At 32.7% G+C, this 27,932-nt stretch overlaps 3 protein-coding genes across 4 annotated transcripts in view; 1 reads left to right on the forward strand and 2 right to left on the reverse strand.

The window, feature by feature from the left end:
- Window positions 1-300: 300 nt before the first annotated feature.
- Window positions 301-27,932, reverse strand: part of LOC121125167 (limbic system-associated membrane protein) — a 404,282-nt gene continuing 376,650 nt past the window's right edge. The window contains exons 3-8 of the mRNA XM_040720302.2: window positions 3,795-4,014; window positions 3,581-3,723; window positions 3,061-3,524; window positions 2,785-2,949; window positions 953-1,055; window positions 301-881 (exon numbers count right to left, since the gene is read on the reverse strand). Coding sequence (XP_040576236.2) covers window positions 592-881; window positions 953-1,055; window positions 2,785-2,949; window positions 3,061-3,524; window positions 3,581-3,723; window positions 3,795-4,014 — 1,385 coding nt within the window. The 3' untranslated portion in view covers window positions 301-591. The remainder of the gene's footprint in view (window positions 882-952; window positions 1,056-2,784; window positions 2,950-3,060; window positions 3,525-3,580; window positions 3,724-3,794; window positions 4,015-27,932) is intronic.
- On the forward strand, window positions 4,135-5,518 carry LOC121125166 (uncharacterized). Its single transcript, XM_040720300.2, has one exon. The coding sequence runs from the start codon at window positions 4,262-4,264 to the stop codon at window positions 5,354-5,356; it is 1,095 nt and encodes a 364-aa protein (XP_040576234.1). The 5' UTR covers window positions 4,135-4,261; the 3' UTR covers window positions 5,357-5,518.
- Window positions 14,508-22,304, reverse strand: LOC121125747 (transforming growth factor-beta-induced protein ig-h3). Of its 2 annotated transcripts, XM_071891563.1 has the most exons (3): window positions 22,091-22,304; window positions 21,815-22,011; window positions 14,508-17,073 (listed from the first exon to the last, which is right to left on the reverse strand). In XM_071891563.1, exon 3 carries the CDS (start codon window positions 17,048-17,050, stop codon window positions 14,615-14,617), a length of 2,436 nt encoding a protein of 811 aa, XP_071747664.1. In that variant the 5' UTR covers window positions 17,051-17,073; window positions 21,815-22,011; window positions 22,091-22,304; the 3' UTR covers window positions 14,508-14,614. The 2 variants fall into 2 exon arrangements, with proteins under 2 accessions (XP_071747664.1, XP_040576882.1); XM_040720948.2 differs by lacking the exon at window positions 22,091-22,304 and having other exon boundaries at window positions 21,815-22,042.

Here is a 27,932-nt window from a genome sequence, read left to right on the forward strand (position 1 = left end):
GGTTACTTAAAAAAAAAACGATTTACCTCACGGATTTTTAGTAGGTATATATTTTTTGCGATTAATAAAAACCCAAAAAAAAAAAAAAAAAAAAATCCTCAAATGGTTACATTTTAATCTTTTTTAGGCAAAACATATTTGTTTATTTTGATCACTATAAAGATATCGCCCGTATAGTTCTGGTGTCACTGATCCAGTCATGACATAAATCCAAATTTTCCGACTCTTAATAATGTACCCTGTGGGGGATCCGGGTAGCAACGCCCATCCTGAGCAAATAAGGATAAATAAATAAACGGCTTTGTACTTTTACAGATTTAATGTTTCATTCTGATTTAATAAGTATGTTTGAATATGGTTCAAGCATCAACAATAATTAATTATGAAGGTTAATAAAATGTATTAGCAAAATAGTGATGGTACATAAGTAAGATAATTAGTAATAATAATAAAATTTTCTTTATCAAATCAATCATATTAGTAAATTATAATAATAATTATTATGCGTTTTGTTAATTTTTGTGTCTTTTCTGTTGACACAAAATCCTGTTATTTATTTTTTTAAACATAAAGAACTTATAATTTTTTTAATCAAACGGAAGCAAAGATTCGATAACAAAGAAATCCTCTTACGGATATAATAGTTTGAATCACAGAAATAACAATCGGAACTCCTCTTGATATAGATGATGTTGTTGAAGAAGGTGACAACAATGATGAATCATTAGAAATAAGTTCTCGAACACTATGTTCATCGTTGGTTTGCAATATAATTAGATTAGATGTATCGCTAAAGCCTGCAAGATTCCGGGCTCTTGCTCTTACATGATAGCATGACTTTGGCAGTAGTCCATTTAAATCATAAATACTCCCCGGTTCTTCTGAAAATTAAATAATAATTCGTCAATTATAAAGATATGTAAAGATAAATTTATAATTTATATAGCCTTACTTTTGTCAAAATATTCGTGGGTAGCATTTTCCCATTCTTGCGACTTAAGTTTATACTCTACTTTAAAGCCCATGATGCCTAGGAACAATTCCGCTTTTGGTTCCTGTAATGATATCAAATTATATACACATGAAGAAGCAAACATTAATATTTTAGGACACCTTCCCCTGCGCAACTATTCACCAACCTTTCATCTCCAGACGTTTATATTAAGACAATTCATCAAATAAACATTCCCTTTTCTTATGACTTGAAAACTATGGGGAAAGGCGTATGGAGGGGTGCTACAACCCCTCTGACTAAAATTTCGTTGTCAAACTTGTCGAAAAGTATATACATTTAATGTTGTCAACATTAATTTTTTTTATTAACAATATCGATTCTTGTCCATCAATATTTCTAGAAAATAGTTATTTATTGAAATGATCTTTTCTAAATAAAAAAAAATGTTCAGATTTATTTAATCACGGAACCATTTCTCAAAAAAAAAAGATAAAAAATCCTAAAATAAGTTGGTAGTTTGCCTAATAACCAGAGCCCCATAAACTTTTCTTAAAGCCTCTGCTCATAACTAATAAGTCGATCATACACATTACTATTTATCTCTTAAGATCCCAGGATAGACCATCATTGACATTACCATATTATTTTTCCATAATTGTTAAAATAAATTACATTAAAAACCTGCATTGTATTTTATTCGATACTGTATTATAATATTGCTTATTAATATTTACTGAAAGCGTAGCTATATATTTGTATACGATAGCCAAGATTTCTTCATAGAAATAATAAAATGGCCAATATATATATATTTGTTGTGTAAAAGTTGCGACTTTGTACTAGCTACAAATCGTATAAGCTGCAACCTAAGAATGAGATAAATAATTTGAAATGAAGGATTTAGAGTCCTTGGAATGAGGATAATGCACAATAATTGCAACTTGTATAGACACCGCAACTTTTACAAAACATATATGACGAGGGATACACAAGAAATTGTAATCCGGTCTTTTTGGAAGCGGAGCAAAAGTATTTATAAGCAACTTAATGCTTCGTTTATTTATCAAAAAGAATAATTATGAAATAGCCATGATGTATTAAGTGAGACTTGCGAATCGACAACTGACCATAAGATACAACATTGTGCATTTTGTATTAGCGATGTAACGCCGTGTATTCTATACAAAATGGGCAAATTTCGTTACAGAGCCCATATAGATAAATTATATTAATAGCTCTAACTCTTTCTATACTAATTGAGGACAGAGATTGATAAATTTTGAATATGGAAAATAAGTACAGTGATTAATTAATTAAATCATTCAAACAGCGTACATAAATATAATAAATAGTAAATAACCATGGTTAAATAATTGAATTTCAATTGAAAATGCAATAAATAATTACATTTTTGTTTTGTCATCCAATGTAATGATTTATTTTACTGTCTTCTAGTCAAAGCAGAACTATATCAAATTTTAAAAGGATTATTAAACTTGCTGTCATTTTTCACGTGTAATATGTAAATGATTACATATAAGTTCATTTTGCTTATTCACAAATTTAGTTACTGGTACACACTGGTCGAAATCTACTGAATGGAATTTATATGAAAGTATAGCTAATATAAAATATACAGTATAAATATAGGGATCTATGCCATTTTAACAATATTATAATAAAGTTGTCGTCAAACAGTTTGTGATTGTCGAAAATAACATAAATTAATGAAATATCCAATTCATAGGAGGTAAAAGATTAGGGGTGTTGTAATAGGTACAGGTGATAGATGTTTTATAATCATGTTATTCATAATAGTAACATCATACTTGAATTTTCATCTTTGCACTTTTATGATCAATTTCATGGATTTCGATGAAAGGTATCCCTGGCTTTGCTCCTTCCGTTAGAGTAACTACTTTCCGTAAGGTTCCCATCTTATTTTTTGCAATACAAGTGTAGTCTCCAAACAAATCGTCATGATCGATCGATATCTATATAGAAATAAGAGCAATGAATTAAAACAAGATTAATAAATAAAAAAATTGAACAGTAACTGATATCATTATTTATTATTTAAAAATTAAAATATATGTAGAACTAACACTTAGCAAGCTTTTATGTCCTTGATTAATGACGTTTCCATGCTCCACTTCGTTGTTATTTTTGTCTAACCAGCGAAATTGGGCAGGAGGCTCTGCTTCAGCTTCGCAAGTTAGATTTGTTACTCCCGAAATGAATCCATAAAATTCTCCTCGATGATTGGCAGGCCAAATAGGAGCATGTTCAACTTTCAAATTAATAAGCATATCTTGAAAATCGGATACACCATCTGCTGACTGAGTTGCTTTGCACTGATATGCTCCTTCATCACTCTTAGTGATATTTCTAATCAGGAGGCCAGTAGGTAAGACTTCATATTTTTGTCCTCCACCCCTTATGATTCTCCCACGAACGTTCCAGGTGATTTCTGGCTTAGGATTACCCGAAACTTTACAGACTATCGTATAAGAGAGTGATCCATCTTCAACGGATTGAACATGCGGCGTGTTTTCAAACGATATAGGTTCTGGATAGTATTTAATGGGTATAAAATAGAGCTTCATAATACAAATAATTAATTACCAATAACATTTAAATTGAAGATTCTTTCTTTGTCCCTTCCGTTGAGACGTGCCATACACTTATATTCCCCTCGATCCGCACTCTTTATACTTCTGAAAACTAAATCTAAGCCCCTACCGTCCGGGCTTTGTTCAACGTGAACTCTGAAATAATTTAATATTACAAACAAATAAGACGTAAAGGACCATTTAATTAATTAATATTTGAATATTACCTCGAATGTGGCAAACTTCCCATTATAACCCATTGGTCCCCTTCCGGTGGTTTCTGTTTCTTCATCCATCTTAAATCCCCAGCATGAACCCTTGAGTCCCCCACGGGACCTCTAGATGCATGAGGAATACACGATATGAAAAATGAATTTTCTTCTCCAGCAAGTCTAACTGCATTGTTTAAATCTGGATTAAGCTCCAAGTAATCAGAAGATGACTCGCCTGAAAAAAAAAAAATATATATATATATATTGAATTATCAAGAAAATATATTTACGAAGGAATACCTCCTTCCTTCAATAATTATTAATAAAGAAACTTTTAATCTCTTTCTTTAGTTAAGGTTGTCTTGTTTAATCCTTAAATTAAAGAAGTGAGATATTTAGTTATTATAAAGTACTATTTCTTTCTGTTACGACTATAAAAGACGCATGCTCTCAGTAAACGTCAAGCAATTGTCTAGGATAAAATGAATATATACACGTCTGTAACTTTTTTACTTGCTCTGGTTGTGACCGCGGAGTCTTTTCATTACAAGAAGAAATTCAAACAAGGAGAGGACTATGGTGAAGTGGATGGTGCGGTTCGAGATGATAGGAGAGATTTCCGGAGATCTTGTACAACAGTAATGGACGACGTCTGGGAAGAGAAATGCAAGACCTTGTATAACGAGAAGTGCGACACCAAGTATGAGAAGAGATGCGCAAGTGTGAAAGACATTGAGTGTTCGACCGTAACTCAAGAAGAGTGTAGTATTGTTTTTGAGGATAAGTGCAAGACTTTCAACGTGCCTTATTGCGACGTTAAAATGGTCGATTCTTGTTCAACTGAAGAGGAATGCAATCCTTCGACTCAGCGAGAATGCGTTAAAATTCCCAAGAAGACCTGTTCTCAAGTCCCTGATGAAGAAATAATAGTCAATCAAGTTCCACTATCTCCTGAAATTATTGAAACTGAAGTTATTATTCCGGAGGTTCCAACGTTTGAAGACGGAGAAGAGGTAGAATATACTGATGAGTATGTTACTCCTAAGCCTCACGCGGAGCACGATATAATTAACGATGACTCTGTTGCCGATACTAGATTACAAAAACGCTCTGCCAAAGCTATTGCAAAAGTGATTAAAAAAAAGTTTGGTTCTAAACATTCAATCATCGATAAGAAGAAGGCTCTCAAAGGCTACGAAATTGGAAGTAAACACTACAAGAAGTCAAAAGACTACGACAGTGATTCATCATTATCTATTCCAACTCTCAAACTAAAGACTGTCTGCAGAGAATCTGAAGAGGAAAGCTGTTATGACCGTACCCGTCAAGTTTGTAATAATGTTCAGAAATGTACAAAGCTTCCTAAGAAGTCTTGCGGTTTCAACGCTACTAAAAAGTGTGCGAAGTTACCTACTCAGAAGTGTTCCGATATTCCAAAGGAAGTGTGTAAAGACGTTCCTAGATCCGTCTGCCGGGATGTTCCAAGGGAGGTATGTTTGCCTTATCCTGAGAAGTCTTGTAAGAAGATAATTGTTAAACGACCTAGAGAAGAGTGTAGACCCGTAGAAGGCTACTAGAATTATAGTTTTATACAATTTTGTTTTGGTGCTACCCAATGATTTGGGTATTTTTTATTAATTTGATCGTTAATAGTTTTAAAATGATTTTACAATGATTCTTTTTATCATTTTTCATATAAATTGATTTCCTAGTCTTAAATAAACATGTTCTTAATCTTACTTGTTCTAGTGTTCTTTCATAAGAGGGGGGATTTGTTAACAAATCTATAGATTTGTGGTTGAATATGTTTATTGTAAACGGTCTTTATTTTTTCAGCGGCCCTTTTTTATGAGGTTTGATATTCTGTAGGATTGGATAATATTTAATTATATTCTGAACCTGGTTGAACATTGCATGTGTTCTTGAGACTGAGAGTAAGATTTATAATTTATGACTATTTTAAATCTTGATTAACTCTGGTGGGATTGACATCCGAGCAATTCCTGAAATTATCTTTCTTTATTTTCTTTCCCCATCCTCCTCGTCGGAACTAATTTTAGCGGATCCAATGAAACTTCATGACAACCAAGCTTCTATCATCCAAAAAAATGTCCATATGGTAACTCCATGTTTATTTTCGGTTACTTCTTGTCAACATGCTGATAATAAACACAATTTTCTATCACTAATTATTTTTGGGGATTTATCATCTCCTTCTATCGACAAATTATTCATATTAACACTTTGGGAAGAGCCCAAACTGTACTATACGTAGGCAAAATGGATCATTCCCAGAAAATATGATAAATTGAAAGGAATTATTTGAAAGACTATATTGGGCCAATACAATTCATATTTCTAATAAAGGTTTAAAATAATTATTTTTCATTACTCATTCCACAAATCCTATAGTGGACTCTCACATGTCTAGGAAATATTGTACTTTTTACATCAAGTAAAATAATAAATTGGTATTTACTCGTTTTTCTTAACATGTGTACAAGATTGGTTTTAGGTGTAAGCACCATATTCTCTTTTCCGTGTAGATGTCGTTTTTTGATAATTTCTGCTTTACTTTAAAGACTCTTCTGTGACAAACTATTAATAAGAAATGTAGGATTTACTTTGTCGAGTACAACTAGTAGATCCTTCAATCTTATTGACAAAGTGTATTCAGGTTTTATGAAAGAAAGGTTACAAAAATCAAAAATAACTGAACGAAGGACTTTAAATAAGTTCTTGCCATGTATATTGAGTGTAAAAATTTTCACACCAAAAGGACTTTTATTCGTTGGATAAGCGCAGAGTTATTGAGCTCTATCTAAGCCATAAATTGAATTTTCTTATCACCTTTCCTATAATAAAATGACGTCACTTGCTCTTTTAAATTTAACCCGCTTACTACCAGGGAGGAAGTCAGAAAGTGTAAAGAAATCTTGAACAAAGGAAGGAGTGAGAAGAATATATATTTTGATTGGTGTAACGTTCATTCTGATATTATTACTGGGAATTAATTTCCTGACTACCTTATAAAGAGTGGTAGTGAGAATAAGGATCGGTAGTTTGTGTAGAATTTCCAAAAAATATCAAGGGATGAATCTCATGCTAAAAGAGACGAAATCGAATTCTATCTAACTTGGACGTGAAAGGATGAGAATAATGGTTCAAATTACAATGGTCACGGTCCTTTTTGGACCATCTTAGCAAATCGAAGAACATTAGTGAAATATGTATTTCGAAAAGCCACAATGTGCAGACACCCTCATTAATAGATGTCTGCATCAAACAATGCAAAAAGAAGAGGAAGAACTATGTATTTTAAAATTTATGAAATGTACAATAATAAAAAAAATTATTGAAAATATATTTAGCAACAAATAGGTTTAAGAAACTGTTGTAGTAGTAGTATATATACACCTTTGTGTCGTCCTGTGCATTGCCATATGTTTATATTGTTTTATTGTCGTGTATGTATATATGGTAAACAGCAAAAAATTATTTCACTAACTAATTAAAAAGAAAGGTAGAGGCCATATTCTAAAGCCATCCCCATCTGTTTGTTTGTTTTACTATTTATATTCCAACACAACCTTTCATTAAATTACGAGGTTATAATTTAAATTATAAATTAATAAATATATTATTTTGTTTAACATAAATATATAAAATACAGGGGTAAAAACTATTTTCAATTATATGTAGTTAAAAAACTATAAACAAACGAAAAAAATTCCTTGTAGTATGACAAGAAACTTTTGATTGAATGTTTTTTATATGGATGATGTCATGACGTCTCGTTTATATTTCACACTTTGTTTATCAATCATTGTGATTAGGAAACAAAATTTCACAAGTCCAATAATGGCTATATCAGCAGATATAACTTTATGAAATTATTCCACTTGATAGATAAAAGTCTAAAGTTTATGGAATCCTTCCCGTAGTTAATCGGAGATGTCCGAAAGTTGACGATAATTAATCTTTTTTTAAAACATAAATTTTGAATGTATTAGAGCTAATCTAAATTAAATTTTTCTTACACAGAGTTGTAGATGAAGAAACAATTTATTCGTAGTCACAGAAAATGTATTCTTTATTCTTCATAGCCAACTATCTGAATATGTTATTAAGAATCAAATTTTTGCAATTCTTATAATGTTTATGTCACCTAAAATAATTTTATAAAATATTGACAGTTTATAGGCAAAAACCTAAAGTTTTCTGGATCATACCTTTACTTTACCGGCCATGTCCGAAAGTTGACAAAAATTAACTTTTTTAAAAACATTTATTTTAAAAGGTTAAATTGAAATTTATGATAGAGTAATTTAATATAGAAGAAATGCTTATATATTTTTTTTTTTTAAACAAGAAAAACCTATAAAAGTTAGTAGGACAATTTGACTGTGGCACCCTGTAGAATTGTAATCTACCTATTCATCGGAGTATGTATTATTTGGATTAAAACAAAATCGTGTATATTTTGGGCATGTTAGAAAAAAAGAAACCGAATATGATCATGGTAATTTTTTAGGAAGAGAGCAGTTACAATCAGCTGTGAGAAGGGAGGATGGGGAGAAAGAAATAAACAAGGATATTAGCGAGAATGACTCCGATATCGATCCTTCATTCTACTCCGAGTCCCAGAAGGATTTACAATTATAACTCCGCAACAAATCTTCAGGCTTAGGCTCCGTCTTTTATGAGCACACCCGAATGTTCAATCAGGTTTTGAAAATAATTGAATCTGAAACGGGTCGTGCGAAATGGATGTACTACTAATCAACGTAAGCAAAGTTTTGCTCCCTCTGAGTCTCAATTAAGTTAGACACGATAGATTCTTAAAGACATTTATTAATCACACAATGACATATATTATTTCTGAATGTGACCGGCATTGCTCTCAATGCCGGTCTTCAAGCGACCCGAGAAGGTGGAACACTCTCTGGCAATGTAGTCCCTTCTCATAAGCTTCCACTCCTTCTCCGCAGATGACTTCAGGTTGGTGGCATTGGTGTGGCGTGATTTGCAGGCATTGGACTCGACTTGCCACCAAATAAACTAATAAGAAGGATTAAGATCAGGGCTCTGGGGAGGCCAAAAGTTCTTGGGGCAAAAATACATGTTATCTTTCATCTTGGTTTGCACAACATTGGCTGTGTGGGCGAATGCCCATCCTGCTGGAAGACGTAGGACGCCTTGCCCAACTTCTTGGTGATCTTGAGAACCTACGGGAGTACCTTGGTCTTCAAGATCTCGAAGTAGTCAAGTAAGGTATCGTACGTCTTCCAAGAGGTCGGGGCACCCGCCCACCCGTCCTGAACACGTGTTGGAGGTCTTCAGAAGTGTCTACAAAGGAAACAACCCGATGGTTCTGCTTGTTGCGTTACACCGCAGACAGAAAGATATACAGACCATTTTGTTGTAAGCTGTTACTGTCTATGTTCATTTTATCCGGTAATCAGTCTTCTGAATATTGATTCTTTGAGTTATAATTCGCTCTTTTTAAGCTGTGAACCATTTTCAACAAATGTTGAATAATAATGATATGGTTGGAGATAATTGGCCACGAATTAGCGAAATACCATCTAATTCAGGCCTTTCACCCGGTTTCGTTTCGGAGGAAAGGTTGCGTGATACAATAAAGGTAACTACGTGACATATTCCAAGTTGTATCCGTTCATTTGAGCAACATTAATTTCAGCGATTGTCATCTTGGCAACATTCATTTGAGCGAATTTTTCATATAGTGGGATGACATTAAAACACTTGTTCGATAGGATCTTTAAAAAAGGATGTACATTCTCCCATCATATTTGTTGTCCAATGTTATGATGGTAAATCTTTGATTCATGAACCCTTTTTGACTGAAAGGCTGAATAGGAGTTTGGATGGATCCATTTGGGTGCTCTTTTATCACTCTGTTAGCTTCAATAAGTGAAGAACTATTCAGAATTCTTAAATGACAAAATAATCTATAGATAGTTCCTATAGTCTATAACAACTTTTGGTTATAGAAATGAAAATGTTGCTGAAATGAAAGACGCTCAAAAGAAACTCGCCCAAATAATTACTTGATAAAATGAATGTACGCACTTAAATGTGTCGATAAATCAATAGCATCGATGACAGGTCGAAATATGCACGGTTCAAATTAATGAATTCCATGCAATTAGCTAGATTGGACTACCTCCAAGAAAAAATCATTGGGAAACGTGCTAAACATTAAGGTATATTTTTTTGAGACGATCAGAGTCAATAAAGATTGTCATTTTGTCTGACGATCCGGATTTAAATGAATTATATGTTGTTCTTTTATTTGTTACTTGAAGTTTTTATATTTAAAACTACCACAAAATGAGTAATTCGTAGTGTTGAATCGGTCTAAAAAGACTGCAGTCCAATCTGTCCAGTCCTAATAAAATTTGTCAGTTCTAGGACCGGCGCTTAGTGGTCTTTTATGGTAACTATAACGTGAAGAATAGCTATAAAGATAGCTAGGATCGTAGGACTGGAGGAACAAAGTATCGGTCTGTAAAATTGTTGAACAGTAAAAATGTCGGACCGATAAATAAAAAAGACTGAAATGGGGCTGGGGAAAAGACTTATTAAGAAATAAGTCCTAGGACCGATCCAACATACCTGAAGATTAATTGAGTGTTTCAGTTATCTATGACATGTGAATTTGCTTCGGTGCATATTAAATTTAAAATATAAGCTCTTTATGATGTAAATCGCATTAATTAATTATTCATTATTTTATATTAACTAATGATTTTTTTACGAATAAAAGTGTATGCCTATCCTAGTTGAAATTGATTAATTATTCATAGTACTAACACCTTCACCTTTTTTTAAGATAACAAAATGAGGAGTAATTATCCCGGTTGAAAAAAGTTTAATAACAGAAGAAGTAAAAAGGTGTTATTTATTTTTTAAAGCTGCAATAATTATTCTTTTATTCATAAAGAGAGAACAATACGTATAAAGTAAGCAGATATGATATGAAAGAAATAAACATACCCCCCCCCACCCACATACTAATTAGAAATTACAAAGCCATTAACTACTACCATGAGGATCATCCTTAATTATACTCCGAGTCCAACAAGGAAATCGAAATCGGCATTGAATAGAGGTGCTCAACTTGGTTGTTTAGGGCCCCAAAATGGTTGTCTTCAACCATGCTGACGTCACGCAAAATTGCACTATTATACAAATATTAAACTTACTCTTAAAAAGTGGGGGAGGGCAATGGGCCCTTGGCCTAAAGGTTCCGGTACCACTTGTCATAGATTATATAATTTTTCAATTGGGTCAAAAATAAGACGCAACACTGGAAACACAATTATGAAGAATGTGGGTGTATAAGAGTGAAATAAATAGTGATTTAAATCGTATTTATTATTTAGTTTCCCGCTTTTTTGGAATTGGTCATCGGAATAATGCATTTTCTTTTCCTTAGCTGTTGTCATTAGTATTTAACTCCTCAGACGGAGAGTAACCTGAAAGATTTGTTGCGGAATTATAATTGTAAGTCCTTGTTTGGGAGGAGAGCGGCTTAGCTGACATAATGTTTCATTAAATTAGCTGCGAGCAGTTATGGGATAAATAAAAATCCCATTCCGTATCTACCAATGATATTCTTTGAAAATTCGGGCAAAGAATTACAGCACTTTCGATCTTCGATTATATTCCAAGTCCAACAAGGATATATACTTATAATTTCACAACAAATCCTCTACTTTACTTGTGTTATGATGGAAAATAAAACTAAACCACATTCTATACAGTGCACCCTGTAAACATTCCCAATACTATATGCAAAACACCTTCGAAATTTCATTAATATGACTACATTATTATTTCATAGATCAAAACAGACTGTTCTTCATTCAAAAATATATACATACCGACAAACTTTATTAATATAGATATTATCATTGACGTAGTTGTATTATTTTGCTGCAAGAAAGAGCCACTCTTGTTCATTTTGTAAACAAAATAATACTAGTAAACAACGTTCATGACCCATATATAAATTTTTCATAGGCGTCCGCAGGATATAAGGTTTTGGGAATCTTTTGGAATAAAATTTCCAATTTTAAATTTTTTGAATATTCAAAAAAAAAAAAAAAAAAAAAAATTCAAAACTATATACAGAAAATTAAAATTTCTGGAAAAAAATTTCCAAAATCCACAGCTGATCTCAAAAAATAAAATTGTCAGTAAAAATTTTTTCAAAAGTTAAATTTCTAATATAAAGTTTTTTGAAAAAAAAAAATTGAAATATTATATTTTTCACAAATTTAAAAAAAAATTTACAGCTTCTCACAAGAAATTAAATTTTTTGAACAAAAAATTGAAAAATTCCAAGTTTTCAACACAAAATTTCAAAAATCCACAAGTGTTCACAAAATATGGAAATTTTTGGAAAATTAAATTAAATTTGAAATAATAAATTTAAAAATAAAATCAAACATAAATTTTTTATTAATAAGTTAAAATTCCTTAAATTGGGGGAGGGACCACTGCCCCTTAATCCCACTCCCTGCGGACGCCCCTGTTGTCATAACCAGAAGTAATGTAAATTTTTTATTTTAGATTATTCATATGATTCCTTGGTTATAATTTGTAAAAAATTGCAAATTGTCAACGACATTTATATACTAATAAGAAAATCAAAGAATTCGACACAGCCATGTAACATTTACATAATTATTAGTCCCTTAATTCGTTTTAATTTGTTTCAGCCTAGATGAATTCGTCAGGGTACCTCTGGGAGTACTAGAGAGAAAGAGAACGCACACTTTTTTAAAAGAAACTTTGTCAACAAATATAGTATCACGTTGCCTTTTTAGTCATTTTTTGGAAATATGATTAATTCAAATTTGCAACGTCATACAATTGAGCTTTAATGTACTCTGATAAGAAATATGTACAGAGTGTGGGTGCGGGGGGTTGAATGCAAAGTACTTTAGACTTAAATAATTCATTATGCATTTGCTTCAAAAATCGAGGGAAGATAATGATCCTAGGAGTAATAGTAATTATACCCATTACTAATTTAGGAGTAAAATAGGGGCAGGAAGTAGAGAGGGACCCTTGTCCTTATTATTCTACCATGGAATTGGGCCAATTACCCATTGGGAATTATGTAGGTATCCTCCTCATTATAACACAAAAATGTTGAAGCCGCCAGTTCAAAAATTTCAGGGAGAAATGAAAGTGCACTCCCTCAATCCCAGACCAGAACACCCTTCACTAATATTGTTGGTTGTAGTCGAAAGTAGATCCAACAGTACCAGACATCCAAATTTAGAGGCCATAAAACAAATAAAATAGCTTTTCCAACTCTTTAATACTAACTGAACATGTTAACACAGTATGCATACACAGGGGCGTCTGCAGGAACATATTTTGCGTTGGGATTGGGGATAAAATAAATTTTTTGGAAAAAATTTTCAAATAATTAATTTTTTGCTCTGCTGCATAATTTACCCCAATGACGAATAATTTTTCAAGTTAAACAGCAAAAATTCATTAATTGGGGGGGGCAGCCCCTCCATCCTCCCCTGCAGACGCCGTTGGTGTGTGCAGTGGGGTTACGTAATTGGCGGTCCAATATTTTTACTACGCAATGGCTCTCCAACTACCGTTTCCAAGAATAATTAAGTATAGTACCGTTTTAAATGCAGTAATACTCTTAGTTTCCATAAAATACAGGTATACCATACAACACTAAACTCAAAAACAGTTTCAAAACCGGTTTCAATGGGGACATGAACATTCTTATAGTGTTTTTGCTTCTTCTATAATTTGTCAGATGGAATCTCACTCTGATTAAGTATCAGTGTTTTAACATTTACTCCATTTAATCTAGGAATCTTCTTTGAAGTCCATATACATTTATAACATTTCGTTCCCTAGACCGACCGGGCACCTACGCGATTGAGTTCAAGAGAATAATTTATCCCGAGCGTTTGTTTCATTGAGCTACGTCGTTCTGGGGCTCATACCTTATATTTTCACTATAAGTAAAATTGACAAATTTCCATTAAATTTGATGAAACTCCATCAAATGTCATTATGAATAAGAAAGTCTATACACCTGCACTGAATACTACTAGATGCCTATGATAAAAAGTGATATTCGAATTATATCAAAATAATATGTACTAAAAATCCCTACAAATGACCAGCTTTGTTCATTTTTTTATTATTGATGATGGACGAAAAAATAGTTGGGAAATATGAGAAAAATATCTTATTCTTTCCATTATAATAGTTAAATTATATCCCCCAATATGAAAATGACGTTCTAAAACGATGTAATGACATATTTTAAATACATTTTAGTGTGCAAATAAATGCAATATAATCAGGGGTTTATCGATACATATTTTTGATATAGGGTAAAAATTTAAGTCTTTCTATTTGTTGGTCCCATTTTGACATCAAATAATTGACTATTTTCCTTAATATTAATTAAAAAGTGTTTTTCATAAATGGTCAAATTTCAAAATGGTCGACATCAACAATGTTGACGTATATTTGTTTATTAAGAATTACTGCCCTTTATGGATATTGATGTTGTGTTTTTTTAGTTTGATCATTATTCCCTATTAGAGGTTCTATATAATTTAATATTTTTATTGAAGGTATGATTCATTTTTGTTTTCAGTTATTTAAAGCTGAAATACAATTATTAACCAACTCATCCGTCGGTAAATTAAAATAACTTATTTTGTTTTACATATTTTGAATTTGAACATAATTACAACATTATCTCATTTAAATAATAAATTTGTGGGAACGGATAGTAATTATAATTTTCATTTGAATAATCCAGAGTATATGATACTTCTGAAGGGAAGGATTGGATCACCTCCTTTATTTCTTGACTCCATCTCTCTAGGTAGTAAAACTCGGTCAATGGTATGAATGACTCCATTGGTTGCTACAACATCACATGTACTTATTTCCGCATCATTGGCAAAGTAACGTCCCCCTACAGACTTCCGGAGAGATACAATTTCGTTGCTCATAGTTCTCTTTCCGGATGTATCAATGAAAATATTCCTTGGAGCTATACTAGCACAGCAATATGAATCACTAAGGATGTGTTTTTCAACAATTTTTGGTACCCAATAGGTTCTATTAGAGTTGATCTTAGCCATCACTTCTTCAGACAAGGATTCAAAAGCTGAGTTTGTTGGAAGGAGAAGAGTATATTGCTCATTGGACATATCAAGGCCAGACTCTTCAGCCAATTCAGAAAATTTGGAATATTTATCTTCGGATTTTAAAATCTCTTGGATACTTCCAAAAGGAGGGAATAAAACTTTGTCCACTTTGTGAATCATTCCTCCACACATTTCAACGTCTCTCTTTGAAATCCGTGCACATTGAACAGTTGCAACATCAGGGGCGGGTACTCCTAGTAAAAAGGCTCCTGATCCATTATAAGTATTGATCTTTAATTTCTGGTCCTTTCTTGCTGTGGATAGTTCCTGATCGTTTTTAAATTCACATTGGCAAACTTTGGTGTTGGCAATATGATACAACAAAAAGTCTTTAAGTTTCTTTTTATCGGAAACAAAATCTCTGGAGAGAATTTCTAATGCACGATTGGTGGGAGCAAAGATTGTAATATTATCACGAGCGTCTAGTGCCTCCAGCATGTCAACTTCTTTCAAGTATTTCTTGAATGTATCCAAACTTGCGTCTTCTAATACATCCTCAACTAATTTGGATGATTCAGGGATCAAAAATTCTTCAATTGCGTGTAAAACACCGTTTGTTCCAATAATATCATTGACAAAAACAGGGATATCTTGAACTGTTAATTCCATATCATCTTCTTTGTTGAGCATAAGATACTTTCCCAAAGTGTTGACTGTTCTAGCTTTACCCTCAATCACTCCTGAGCAAATTACATTTGGTAGAATATGATTTTTGAGTATGTCAATAGCACAACCACTCCCAGAGCGAAGCTTATCCTGGATGCGTTTACTTAATTTTTCAAAAGCAGCATTTGTAGGAGCGAAAACAGTGAATTGTCCTTCCATTTCACTCAGTTTCTTAATCGTATCATCCTTGTTAGCAACGGATTCTATAAGCTTTTTGAACTCTTCAAACTGGGGATCAGAGCCAAGTAATTCAAGAATAGTGCTCTTCACTGGTCTAATAACCTTATCAACAACATGTACAATACCATTTTTAGCATAATTATTTTGGGAAATAACTTTAGCACAATTGGCCATCCAGGTTTTTTTAGGATATGTGTTATAGACTGTCATTCTAATTTTAGAAGCATCTTCTACGGAGGGAAAAACATTTTCATCGTGAACGTCGGAGCTGTCAACAAATCCATCTACAATATGACCCTTAACTAAGTTGGAAAATGATGAGCTCTCGACAGCATATCTTTTATTCCGGGAGATCTTATATTTGACGTCGGATCCATCAATATCCAATGCATTGATTCCTTCAATGTCTCTCTTGTAGTCCTCTACAGCATCATTGTTGGGTACAAATATCGTATAGTTTCCGGATTCAATATTAAATTTGGTACTTTGTAGGAGTTTCAAAAATTCATCGGATCCAAGCTTTTCAATTGTTTCTTCAAGAGTCGTCATGTCAACTTTTTCGCAGCCAGAGTCATCCTCCTCTCTACGGACGTGTCCGTAACAGCAGGAATGGGTGACAACAATTGTTTTCTTTTCCCCATTTTTGTTGACTGTAGTAGTACACTCATGTAGATTGATTTCATCCCTACATGAAGTCATGCTAAAATCCATAAATAAACGAATCCCCTTCTGCGTTCGATTCTCATCTTCTTCATTGGCAGAAGTAGCATTTTTGGATTCATCAATTACTTTACGCTCAACACAAACGTTCTCACCATTCCACCAATTCCGTTTCGTTGGGAAAAGGGATTGAGGCATTTTGAAAACGTTTTGAAATAATTGGTTTAAAGGGAAGGACTGCTGATGGAGCTGTGGTGTATTGGTGGATGGCTCTTGAGAGTCTTTGTCAGAGTCAACATTATCATTGCGTCGTCGTTGAGGCTCAAATATGTCATCTAAAGCCTCACCTACTTTAGCTTCAAGAGAAGTGGCCCATGGATTGATTTCTTTATAGGCACTATCATGAATAGTTTCAAATCCGTCATAGATTTGATCCCAGAGGTGAGTGGCTTCATTTGTAAACTCATGAGCTCCATGTGAAACCCCGATTATAAATGTAATAATCCAAAATAGCCTCATTTTAGGATTGAAATAACAGAGCACTGCAAGAAATAAAACCGTCTATTATATAATATTTAAATACATACAAATCAATTTAATTAATCAATTGAGACAATCACTCTAGGAAGAGGATCATGTTACAAATATTTGATGGAGTAATCATAACTCATGAAGGGTAAAGAATAAAACTTTGATATTGTGTCTACCTTATTGCTTTGATTGAAATAATATATGGTTGTCAATTGATACAGTTATGAATCAACGTATGGACTGTAATATTAACAGATACGAGTTATTACGTTGTGCAAAATAACTAATAAGAGAAAGTTTTTAATCTAGTATATATAATGTATGTTTTAATGGAGTATATATTATATTATCAATATAAAATAGAGGTCATGATACCAGCAAGAAGGTAGGGTAGACCGGGACAGTTACAATCCAGGACGCGTACAACACATACCTTTTCTCAAAAAAAAAAAAAAAACATCACAATTGCATAATATAATGCAGATCATTGTGATTAAAAATCAATGATTTTTTTCCTAGTACAGCTGATATCATTTAAATGATTGATTATTGACGTAATTTAGTCCGAATTATAAACTCACTCAGTGGGGAGAAATTTAAGATATTGTATTGCTCAGAACAAATGGGTCAGTTGGAACAATTGCCGTAATTGTACTCGCATTTTTTATTATTCTGTATTATTTTATTAAGTGTGTGGCAACAAAACTTCCTTATTCCAAAAGGCAATAAAATAATTTTCATATTGATAGTACACATTAAAATTTTAAGTTCTGCAATTAATATTCCATATGCGACATCCCACGTTCCCGATACAGTGAATAAACCGGATTTTGGTATTTTAATACCCGGTCATTTGTTCATCTCTGTTTTAATAAAATTTCATTGAAAGGTTTTAGAGGAATAAAAATGTAATCAGCAACATATCTTATTTCAAAAGTTGAGGGTAACTATTTCAGTAAGTATTTAGTAATTGGCGGTTTTGTAAATGACTTAAAAATGCCGGTTTTAATCAACTAATGTTGATAAAATACAGCAATTTCAAAATTTTCCGTAACAACGGATTTAATGATAAATATGTTATGCAATTTTCAAATAATAAAAATGAATTGCAAAGTATAGTTTTTTTTTAAATTAGAAATTGAAGCAATGAAACGATTTAAAAAAATAAAAATGCACCAGTAAAAAAATGAGGCGCTAAATTACGATTAGTTTAATTTTAGAAAATATAATATTAAAACATTTATTGCCAATATTTATTTTCGACAGCAAATGCACGCTCCAGGCTACTCCAACGCATGATAGTTACTAACTCTATTTACAAAAAAACTTTAGAATATTGTTAATTGTATGAAATTACATCCACCCCGCTTTCTATAGCTTAATCGCCAGGCATATGAAAGAAAGAAATAAATAAATTTGTATTTACAACCTTCATAGTTTCATTTCACATCAAGAATGTTTATTAGCTCTGGGCCATGAAGAGTTTTTGAGGGTGAATTTCTCTGATCTTTAATATAAATCTTAATATTTCTTCATCTTTTAAAACACATTCAAATGTAATATCTCAATTTATTCGTCAAAAAATATAATCAAGTCTAAACTTTTAAATTTCTAACAAAATATGCCGTTACCTTGATTGAATCATGCAACTTTTCATCTAAATAGAAACAGAAAAAAGGCTTAAAATCATCATGTAGTTTGGCAAACAAGTCAATCATGCCAACTGCTATTTTTCTTTAAACTACTCCCCGACAATTTATGTATTTCCTGCTTACAAAAACAATGAGAAAAACGCATTTATTTAAAAGACAGAGACACATTCAGACTTTTGACATAAAAAAAAAGTTGTTTAAAATTTTAAGATACGTAAGTAAAGCTATGTTTAATTCTGATCATACCAGATTCCTGGGCTTTGGAGGGTCAAGTTTGATTTGTCAAAAATAAGTTAATTTTTTTCGCCAAAAAAAAAAAAATTAAATATCCCAAAAACGAATTATTGTCATAAAAGGAAAAAGGGAGAACGTCTATTAAATACGAATTAAAAAAAGGGAATTAGCATGAGGATCAGCGAGTTAATCTTAGTATGGCTCTTCAATCTTCATTATGGTTGAAGAAGAAACATGGCATGTTAGCAATGGCGTTTATATCGCATTTTTCTATATGATAATAAATTATAAAAAAAACTACATTTTGAGTTAAACAAGAATTTTGGATGTTGTTGATGAGTTTGTTACGAACAATCACAGCTATATAAAGTGTATTTTTGTGTTTGCAAACTAACGCCGTGATAAAAATCTTTAAAACCTTGAACTAGTAAATGAAATGTGAATAAAATATCATGTTTTTTTGTCAATTGAAAGGAAATTAAGGATATACATTCAGTCAAATCATTGTATGTGTTTCTGATTTCTCAATTTTCATCAATACACAGGGCATTAGTTATAATATATGCATTGTTTCATGGCGTCTAAGTCAATAAGAGAGGCCTACTTTGTCGAGGAAGGGGGAAAAGTTCATTGTGAATGTGTGTGTGGAGGGAGGGGGGTAGAAAACTAAATAAATATACACATATTATTTGAGGACTCCAAAATTAATTATACATTGTATGTACATCCAATCGTCGGCCTTAATTGAATTCCAATGGGATCTTTATTGACTTATTAGAGGCAAAGGAATAATATATAAATAATATTTAACTACTATCAAAGTCCTACAACGTACAGTAATAAATATGCTTGTACAATATGATGACTTAAACTCCAGGTAATACATTGAATAGAAGAGTATATGTAAATATTAGCGTATAGAGCCGTATCTAAATAATTTGCTAAATATTTATAATTAAAATGTACGCAAATCATTGCGAAATGAACCTTCTTTCGGCGTAACTGAGTGTAATTTCGAAAGTAAAATTGAGTAAGAGGCCATTGATGTCTTTTTTTTTAATAACAAAAAGCAGTCCCCCAAAATGTTGGGCATCATGTGGAATTATGTTTTCTAAATTCAATCATATATATGTACATATAAGGAGACGACGCCATTTTGATAGCTCAAAGGTGATATTTTTACAGCATAAAATGGAGAAATTTCCAATAAACCTTGACAAAATTCCATTATATGGCTTCTTGAATAACACCTGCAATGAATACTACTTGGTATCTATGATAAAAAGTGATATTTGAATTAAATCAAAGTAATATGTAGTCAAATGGCTGGATTTGTGCAATTTTTTAATCGATTCGGGACTCTCTATAAAAGTAGGATTGTTGGATAAAAATATCTTATAATAGTTCATTTGTATTTAGAACATTGAAATCCAATTGTATAATGATGTAATAACAATTTAAAAATACCTTTTGAGTCTGATATATGGTAATAAAACTAGGCATTAAAGGGATATATTTTTGATAGAGAGTAAGGTTTAACTCCGTTTATTTTGTGTGTGTCCTTTTGACATCTAATAGTTCAATATTTTCCTTAATATGAATGAAAAAAGGAGTTTCATTGCCATAAGCAATGTTTAAGCCACCCCAACTGGACGACATCAAAATTGTGACGTCACGCTAAAACGCTCAATATAACTGGGAAGATCAAGTGGGTTCTCCGCCTTCCACGATCATGCCCCTCTTTTTACATCCTATTGTGGGTGTCCAGAGTCTTATTAAAAAAGGGACTTTTTTCCCACTCCCCCCCACACACACACTTTCTACAAACTGTATGAGGCGTTCGGGACTTTTTTTTAAACATAAAATTCATGAAATCTCCGGCTTACTGACATAATTTTAAATAAAATCTCAATTAAAGAAAGATCAAATCCCGAGTATTTAAAATAAAAAAGCCAAACACAGAAATTTTATAATCCGAAGTTCAAGGTTCGAAGGATCTTTAGTGAATAATAAATTATTTCTCCTGAAATTATTATGAATTAATTTCAAAATTTTAAATAACCCTTACGTTTTCCAAAGCCAAGTAGTCTCTTTTTTTTTTTTTTTTTTTTTTGAAATAATGAATTGTCACTCTCAGAGGCGTAAGAGAGGGGATGTGGCAATCATGACCCCTCCCCCCCACGGTCCCTGAATGTGTTTGTGCATGTTGGGGAAAAATTATATAATGGGGACGCGTCCTCAGAGGAGTCCATATAATTATTTTTCTGGGGGAAAGGTAGGGCCGTTAGACTTTTTGACAATTTTGACGAAATGTCTTTGTTTTGTTTTATTTAAAATCCCTAATTTGACAATAAGTTCTTTTAGTAGAACGGACAATATACTTTTTATTTTAAATTGCAAATTTATTGGGAAGAGACTAAATTTGAACGAAAAGTCAGACGTTTAAAAAATAATTTTAAAGTTAAATATTTTGTAAAAACAAATTGATTTTTTTTTCCCCCGTAAGGTAGTATATTTATAATTTTTGAGACAAAACGAATATGCTTATTGCAATAACTCTCAAAATTCTTCAAAAGTTTAGGGGGAGGGGCAATTGCCCCTTGGTTTCTATGGTTCAGGCCCCACTGTTCCCTCCCAAATGCTGGAAAACTATCTATAATCTGTCAATTAATATGTAACATTTCGGGCAATATGTAATAAAAGATTCTTTTTTTTTTTCAAATACTGGACCCCAATATTTGGCTCACTCTAAGAGTTTAATACACATAATATCTCAATTAAAAATTGGGGATTGACAAAAGAATCATAAATGATTCAACTTAATAGTCATTTCCCGAAAAATATAAAATAATAATAAAAAATTTACCTAAGAGCTGTGTTAGTGTCAATTGAGAAGGTTAAAGTCTGCCTGTTCGGTACGAGTTCCTGATTCTAACTGGATATACTATCCAGCGTCCGTCTAAAAAGGAAACCTTTTTAAAAAGAGAACACACACACAAAAACAAAGATTTCCTTTGTGTCGTAGAGATTTCGGGATTTCCTTGGAGAGATTTCTATTACTAACTAACAAAGAGAATTTCTATTTACCCTTAACATATACATATATTATGTTATATATATATATATAGGAGTTTTATATTACATATATTTAGTTATTGACGCGCCCTCATCGAGTTTCTGTCTTTTTTTTAACTTCACTTCTTTGTAGTGGATGATTACTGGCACTCCTGATTCTTGATGAACGTGATTTTTTTTTTGTAGCGAAATGAGTATATATACTACATATCGTATACATAACAAAAATTCATATAATTGCACATAATTAATAAGGAACTGACGGATTATAGTTAATAAAAAATAAAATCATAAACGTTTGAGAACGCTCTTGAAGCTTTGCTCACCCTCGCCGGGCGGCCGTTAAGTTCATTTATCCCTTTCCTTTTTCCTGGTTCCCTGGAAAAAAATACGACGCAAAAAGTGAAAATTCTTGTACGGGGTGAAAACCAAAAATGATAACAGTTTGCATATTATTCTTAAATGCATTATGTGGAAGGGTGGTCTGAAAAATTTCCGAACTAACGAATATAGAAAATATAGTCTCCTAGTAGCTCTGCACACTTTTCCGAGCGATGCACCCATCTCTGATACCCCGCCAAATAGTACTCGGCGTTTTTTCTCTGTACAAAAGCATGTGCATTTGACGAAAATCGTTGCAGTCCACTATTTGGACTCTATTCTTGTTTTGGACGTATAATGGTGTATCCAAGTTTCATGTACAGTTAATAATCGGCCTCAATATTGCATATTATGGCTAAACGTCGCCTACACAGTGATACTTGTTCACAAAAAAAACCTCACATCAATGCACTCAAACTCATAGGAAATGCACGTCCAAAGTGTCTGAAACTATGGTGAGAAGCAGTCAACAGATGATAGACGGATGTGACTAACTTTTATTTACGAGTGTTTATATCTTCAGATTTGATTGGAAACTTTTCAGACCACCCTCGCACATACAATCAAATCTGGATATAATAAAAAATGCTTATAGAGCATTTTCATTGACGTCATAAATTGAATCATAGTTGAAGCAGAGGCCATCTGTGGGCAATAAGTTGAAATTTTCTAATGAACCTTGATTAAACTCCATCAAATGGCCGTATTAATAAAACAATACTTAATATCTACATTGAATACTGCCTTACTGAAATGATAAACACGGATATTTGAATGTTAATTTAATTTGAGTATTAAGTATTAAAAATCCCTTAAAATGGCTAGATTTGTACAGTTTTTTTAAATTATTTGGATCGATAGTACGAGAAAAGTACAAGAATAATAGAAAGATATTTCTTTTCTTTCCATTGATATAGTTAATTTTTATTTCCAATATGGAAATAAGATAGCAAACGATTTAATAGCATATTTTTAATAAGATATTAGGGTCTGATGCAAAATAAGACTAAGCGTTTGAGATATAAATGTTTGATTACAGTAAGATTAAAGTCCTTTTATCTGTTCACCCCTTTTTGACATTCAGTAGTTCACTATTGCCTTAATATTAATTAAAAAATGATTTTTCTTGATATTTCCTTAATATTTGGTTGTTTATGCCTCCAAAAGGCCAACATCAACAATTGGGACATCTCGTGAAAACCCTCGATAGACAACCTTTTCTCTGACACTAATTTTTTTACTACACAAAATATTGCATATTGGAGAAACACCAAGATAAAAAAGGTATAGAAGTCCAATTTATCATTGCTTTTTTTGTTATCAACTTTATTGGAATTCATGGGATTGGCGAATTCCTATGAGGATTTTTCCTCTTTATAGATACAAATCTTAGGCTAGCACAATCACATATTAATTGTATGTTTTCTTTCAAGCAATTCATTTCACATTGCTTTTCAATGAATATCAGGGGCGTCCGCAGGGGTGGACTGGAGGGATTGTAGCCCCTCCCACCGGAAAAACACTTTTGTTTAAAGATAAACTAAAAATCCTCGATGATCTAACCAAACCTGTTTATCTGAAAAATAGCAGTTTCCTTTATCTGGTTTCTACTGTATTTCTTTAAATATAGAGTAAGTACTCAATTATCCTATTACTATGAAAAAGTATCATAGTATCACAAATTAAAAATTAAGCGCTTCCTTAATATTCCTACATTGAGTTTAAACAATCTGTTGTCGCAATAAGATTTCCAGATCTTTGCTAAATACTAAAGCTTGTATCCTCCATCCCCATAAGTTTCTCGTATCCATAAAACCTAAGTTATAGTTAGCATTCTTGGGTATCTTACCTGATCCCAGATATTTGAAATCTCATGATTGTATAAAATATGACAATTAATTATGGGGATATATGAAAAAAATAAATTGGTATTCCCACAAATTTTCTGGATTTTTGTACAGATTTTGACGCACTAGATATACAAAACTATCTCCAATACTGTCTGTTAGCTATTTATCTATTTAATTCTGTCACCATGTGTTGTTACATTGCCAGTATCATATTATGGAAGGAGACGCAGGACCTACGGATGTAGTCCGAATCCATTTCCACCGAGGCTACAGCTATCTTGATTAAATCTACACTTTGATGACGTCATCTACATGCCTCCATCTCAAAATGTGGGTAGAAGGAATACTCCAGAGGGTTTGTATCACAGTTAATAGGTTGGAGGTCACTTTAACGTTGTCCAGTAGTTCATATTTTTAGCATGATTAGATCCTTTGGGCCGTGTGATTAGGAGCTATTTATCTATTCAATTCTGTAACCATCTGCTGTTATATTGGGATTAATCATATAACAGAAAGAGACGTAAGACTTATGAATGTAGCACGGATCCCTTTAAATCCAGGCCAGGTCAACGGTTCCCTTAATTGACTCCACACTTTTGAAGCGTTATTTACATGCCTTCATCTCAAAATGCGGGTAGAAGGAATGATCAAAAAGGTTAGCATCACGGCTATAGAGTGGCAGTCACTTTAACTTTGCTCAGTAATGGCTATTTTTAGCCATGAATGGTTGAGTGATTTGGGCCGTGTGTACAGGAGCTCATCCTGCTAAAAGATTACATTGCCATCAGGAAGGTGTTGTGATTTTTATAAGTAGTGTTTTTGGTAACTAACTCTAATTAGCTTTGAAATCTCAGTTGGAGGAGTGTGCTGTGTGACCCACAGGAAGGAAAGTTGTGTCCCTGAGTTTTGTGTCCCACTCTGATGTTATTCTTTGCTCAATTAAAAAGATGTAAATGTTTGCTGACAACTGATACTATTTAGGTCCGGAATTTTTAAAATCAGTCACTTACAATCTCAGAATTTTAAATTGGAAATTAAGTAAACTTTTGGTTTCTACCCGGTATGTTTCATATTTTACTTTACAACCTCAGAATTATGAAAATTGTATAATTGTTTACTTCTTTAGTTTACACCCTGTATGTTTCACATTATAGTATTAGATCCTTATTCAAAGATAATAAATAAATAGGAATATAAAAACTATTACAAAGAACAGGGATTCCCAACCTTTTCATTCTTTTTAATGTTAAATAGTTGGGTTTTTTTTAAGACTATGCTAATCAAATGTTGCATTTATTACTAGCAGAGATACCCAAACTTATTCGCGGATTAAAGAAACAGTTTAATTAGTTGATAAATTCAACTTTGTGGTACACTTGGATCAAATGCCCCAGACATGGCTTCAGAAGGAGTTCTACGACTTTGTACCCTCCTCCCCATAGCTGATCATACTGGACTACTTTGTTTGGTCATACGTCGAGAATATTACCAACATGGCCTCCCACGACACCAAAGTTAGCCTGATCCCCCCCCCATCCGCCAAGTATTTGCCGAGTTCCAACCGGCGGTTGTGCAAAAGGTATGCTCCCGCTTCCAGAACCGTATCGAGTCTAGGATTAAGACTGAAGCCGGCTACATTGAATAGATGTCAACTCTATTGCAGTATCAAGCTACTCGTAATGATTTTTTCTATAAAAGTTTTAAACTGAAGCTGTTGTCTTGTTTTCTTTAAGGCGATAATTTTATCGTTCCACCCTGTTCATACATGGTTTTTATTAATTTAGATATTTATGTACATATGTCCACCCTTGACCACCCTAATGGTCTTGATCCTTGGCCGGAAGGCCTTGCAGGTCTTCTTTACGTATTCCTCCAGCATGTCAGCTCACTCTTTCTCCACAGTAGCCTTTAGGACCTCCAAATGGTAGTTGATCCATAATTTTTTCTCGATGGTTCTCCAAATCCCAAAGTGTTGAATTCTAGTGAGGTCTGAGAAAATATTGACCACATATTAGCCAAGTCGTCTTCACGCCAATTTTTTTCGAGTTTTTTCGCCCTTATGACCGAGGTGGAGTCTTGCTAGAACACTTAATGGCCCTTCAATTAGTTGGCTTTCAATCAGAGAAATAATACTTTTTTCTTGGCCTCCATGTACAGGTTTGTGCTGATCTTGAGACACTTTGAAAACCGAAAAGTCCAGAGAGTATGTTGTGTTTTTAACGGGTTTGCCCTTAATTTCCAGGATTCCTTTGAAATAATCTCTTATTCTCGTAATTGAGTGAGTGTTTTAATATTGTTGATGAGAGCTTCGGAGTAGGCAAAGATAGTACAGGAGATATCGTCATACTCATTCTTGCGTCAAACAGCACTGACAAACGATTTCTTTGGGGCTCCTTCGAAGTTTTCCTTGTCAAACGATAAAGTTTTGTTTGACAATAATTGTGTGCTTTTATTGCTCTACTTGTTGATATTACGGCAAAAGTTCAGCAAATTATTTATTAAGTTACTAAATCCTTTCCAAAGGTTCACACTGTAGTTTGTCCTTGACGAAGCACCGTGGAGTATAAGCATGAGCAAATTACCAACATGTAAAAAAACATTTCTTTAAATATTTTTCCAATTTAAATTAACAATTTTGTATTAATGTCTTTTTGAATTTACAAAGCTAATAGAGAACGAGGTTTAGGTAATTTATGTATACAACTTTCTCTTAAAAAATAATTTATTAGTGATAGGAAGTCATCAATGCCATAAAATGTCCTTGTCTTTCAATATTATGTACCTACATAGGTAGAACATACCCAGTCGTACATAAGGTCGATCTCATTCAACCTAAAACAATGTGAATTTAAATAATAACAGAACGTTCCTTTATTCGTTACAGGTGAGCGCGAAATAGAATATAGATATGTGATGGGAAGGTCGTGAAAATTGCCACTTTATAAGGATATTTAATATTCATTATGATAATAAGGGGAGCTGTGGCTCATCAATAAACTGCGATGAAGCACGATTAAATAAATGTGATTCAGGGAAAGTTTCTACCTTGTTTGTTGATTGTTTTAAATACCGGTAAATTAATTAAATAAATACCAATCCTCGTTGACTCCCTCAAATCTTTTCTTCTTTAAAAAAAAGACCTAAAATTAGTTAATGCTCTTAGCCAATGGGGCATGAATGTTGAGTGGTGTCGTCTTGCGGTAAAATAATGCAACTCCCTGAATGATAATATTATTTAATACTTGGAGTAGTACCCGGCATTGCCCGGAGTTAGTAGGTGTTGTCGAACAGACAAAGGTTGGCTAAATAATATAGAATATATCTACATAAGAAATCCTCAGTACTACTAATCGTTTTTTTCTTGATTACACTTACACAGACAGAGTAATCGCCTTCCTTTACTCTATCTTTGGTAATTCCTAGAAATTTATAACAAATTTGTATTTTTTAACTATTATTTAAAGAATCAGTATCGGGAATTTTTACTAGAATCGCATCGGAATCCGATTTTTTTAAATCCTCCTATCACTGGTTTCTGGGAAGAAAAGGTAGACAAATGACTGAAAATACATGCTACTTAATTAAGAAATTCATTTCAATTTATTAGGATTTTCAAACCTGAATAGTATTTACAACCTGTAAAAAAATAACAAATTCTGAGGTATAGGGCGAACAGTA

The sequence above is a fragment of the Lepeophtheirus salmonis genome, chromosome 10 (genome assembly GCF_016086655.4).
Source record: "Lepeophtheirus salmonis chromosome 10, UVic_Lsal_1.4, whole genome shotgun sequence".
NCBI lineage: Eukaryota > Metazoa > Arthropoda > Copepoda > Siphonostomatoida > Caligidae > Lepeophtheirus > Lepeophtheirus salmonis.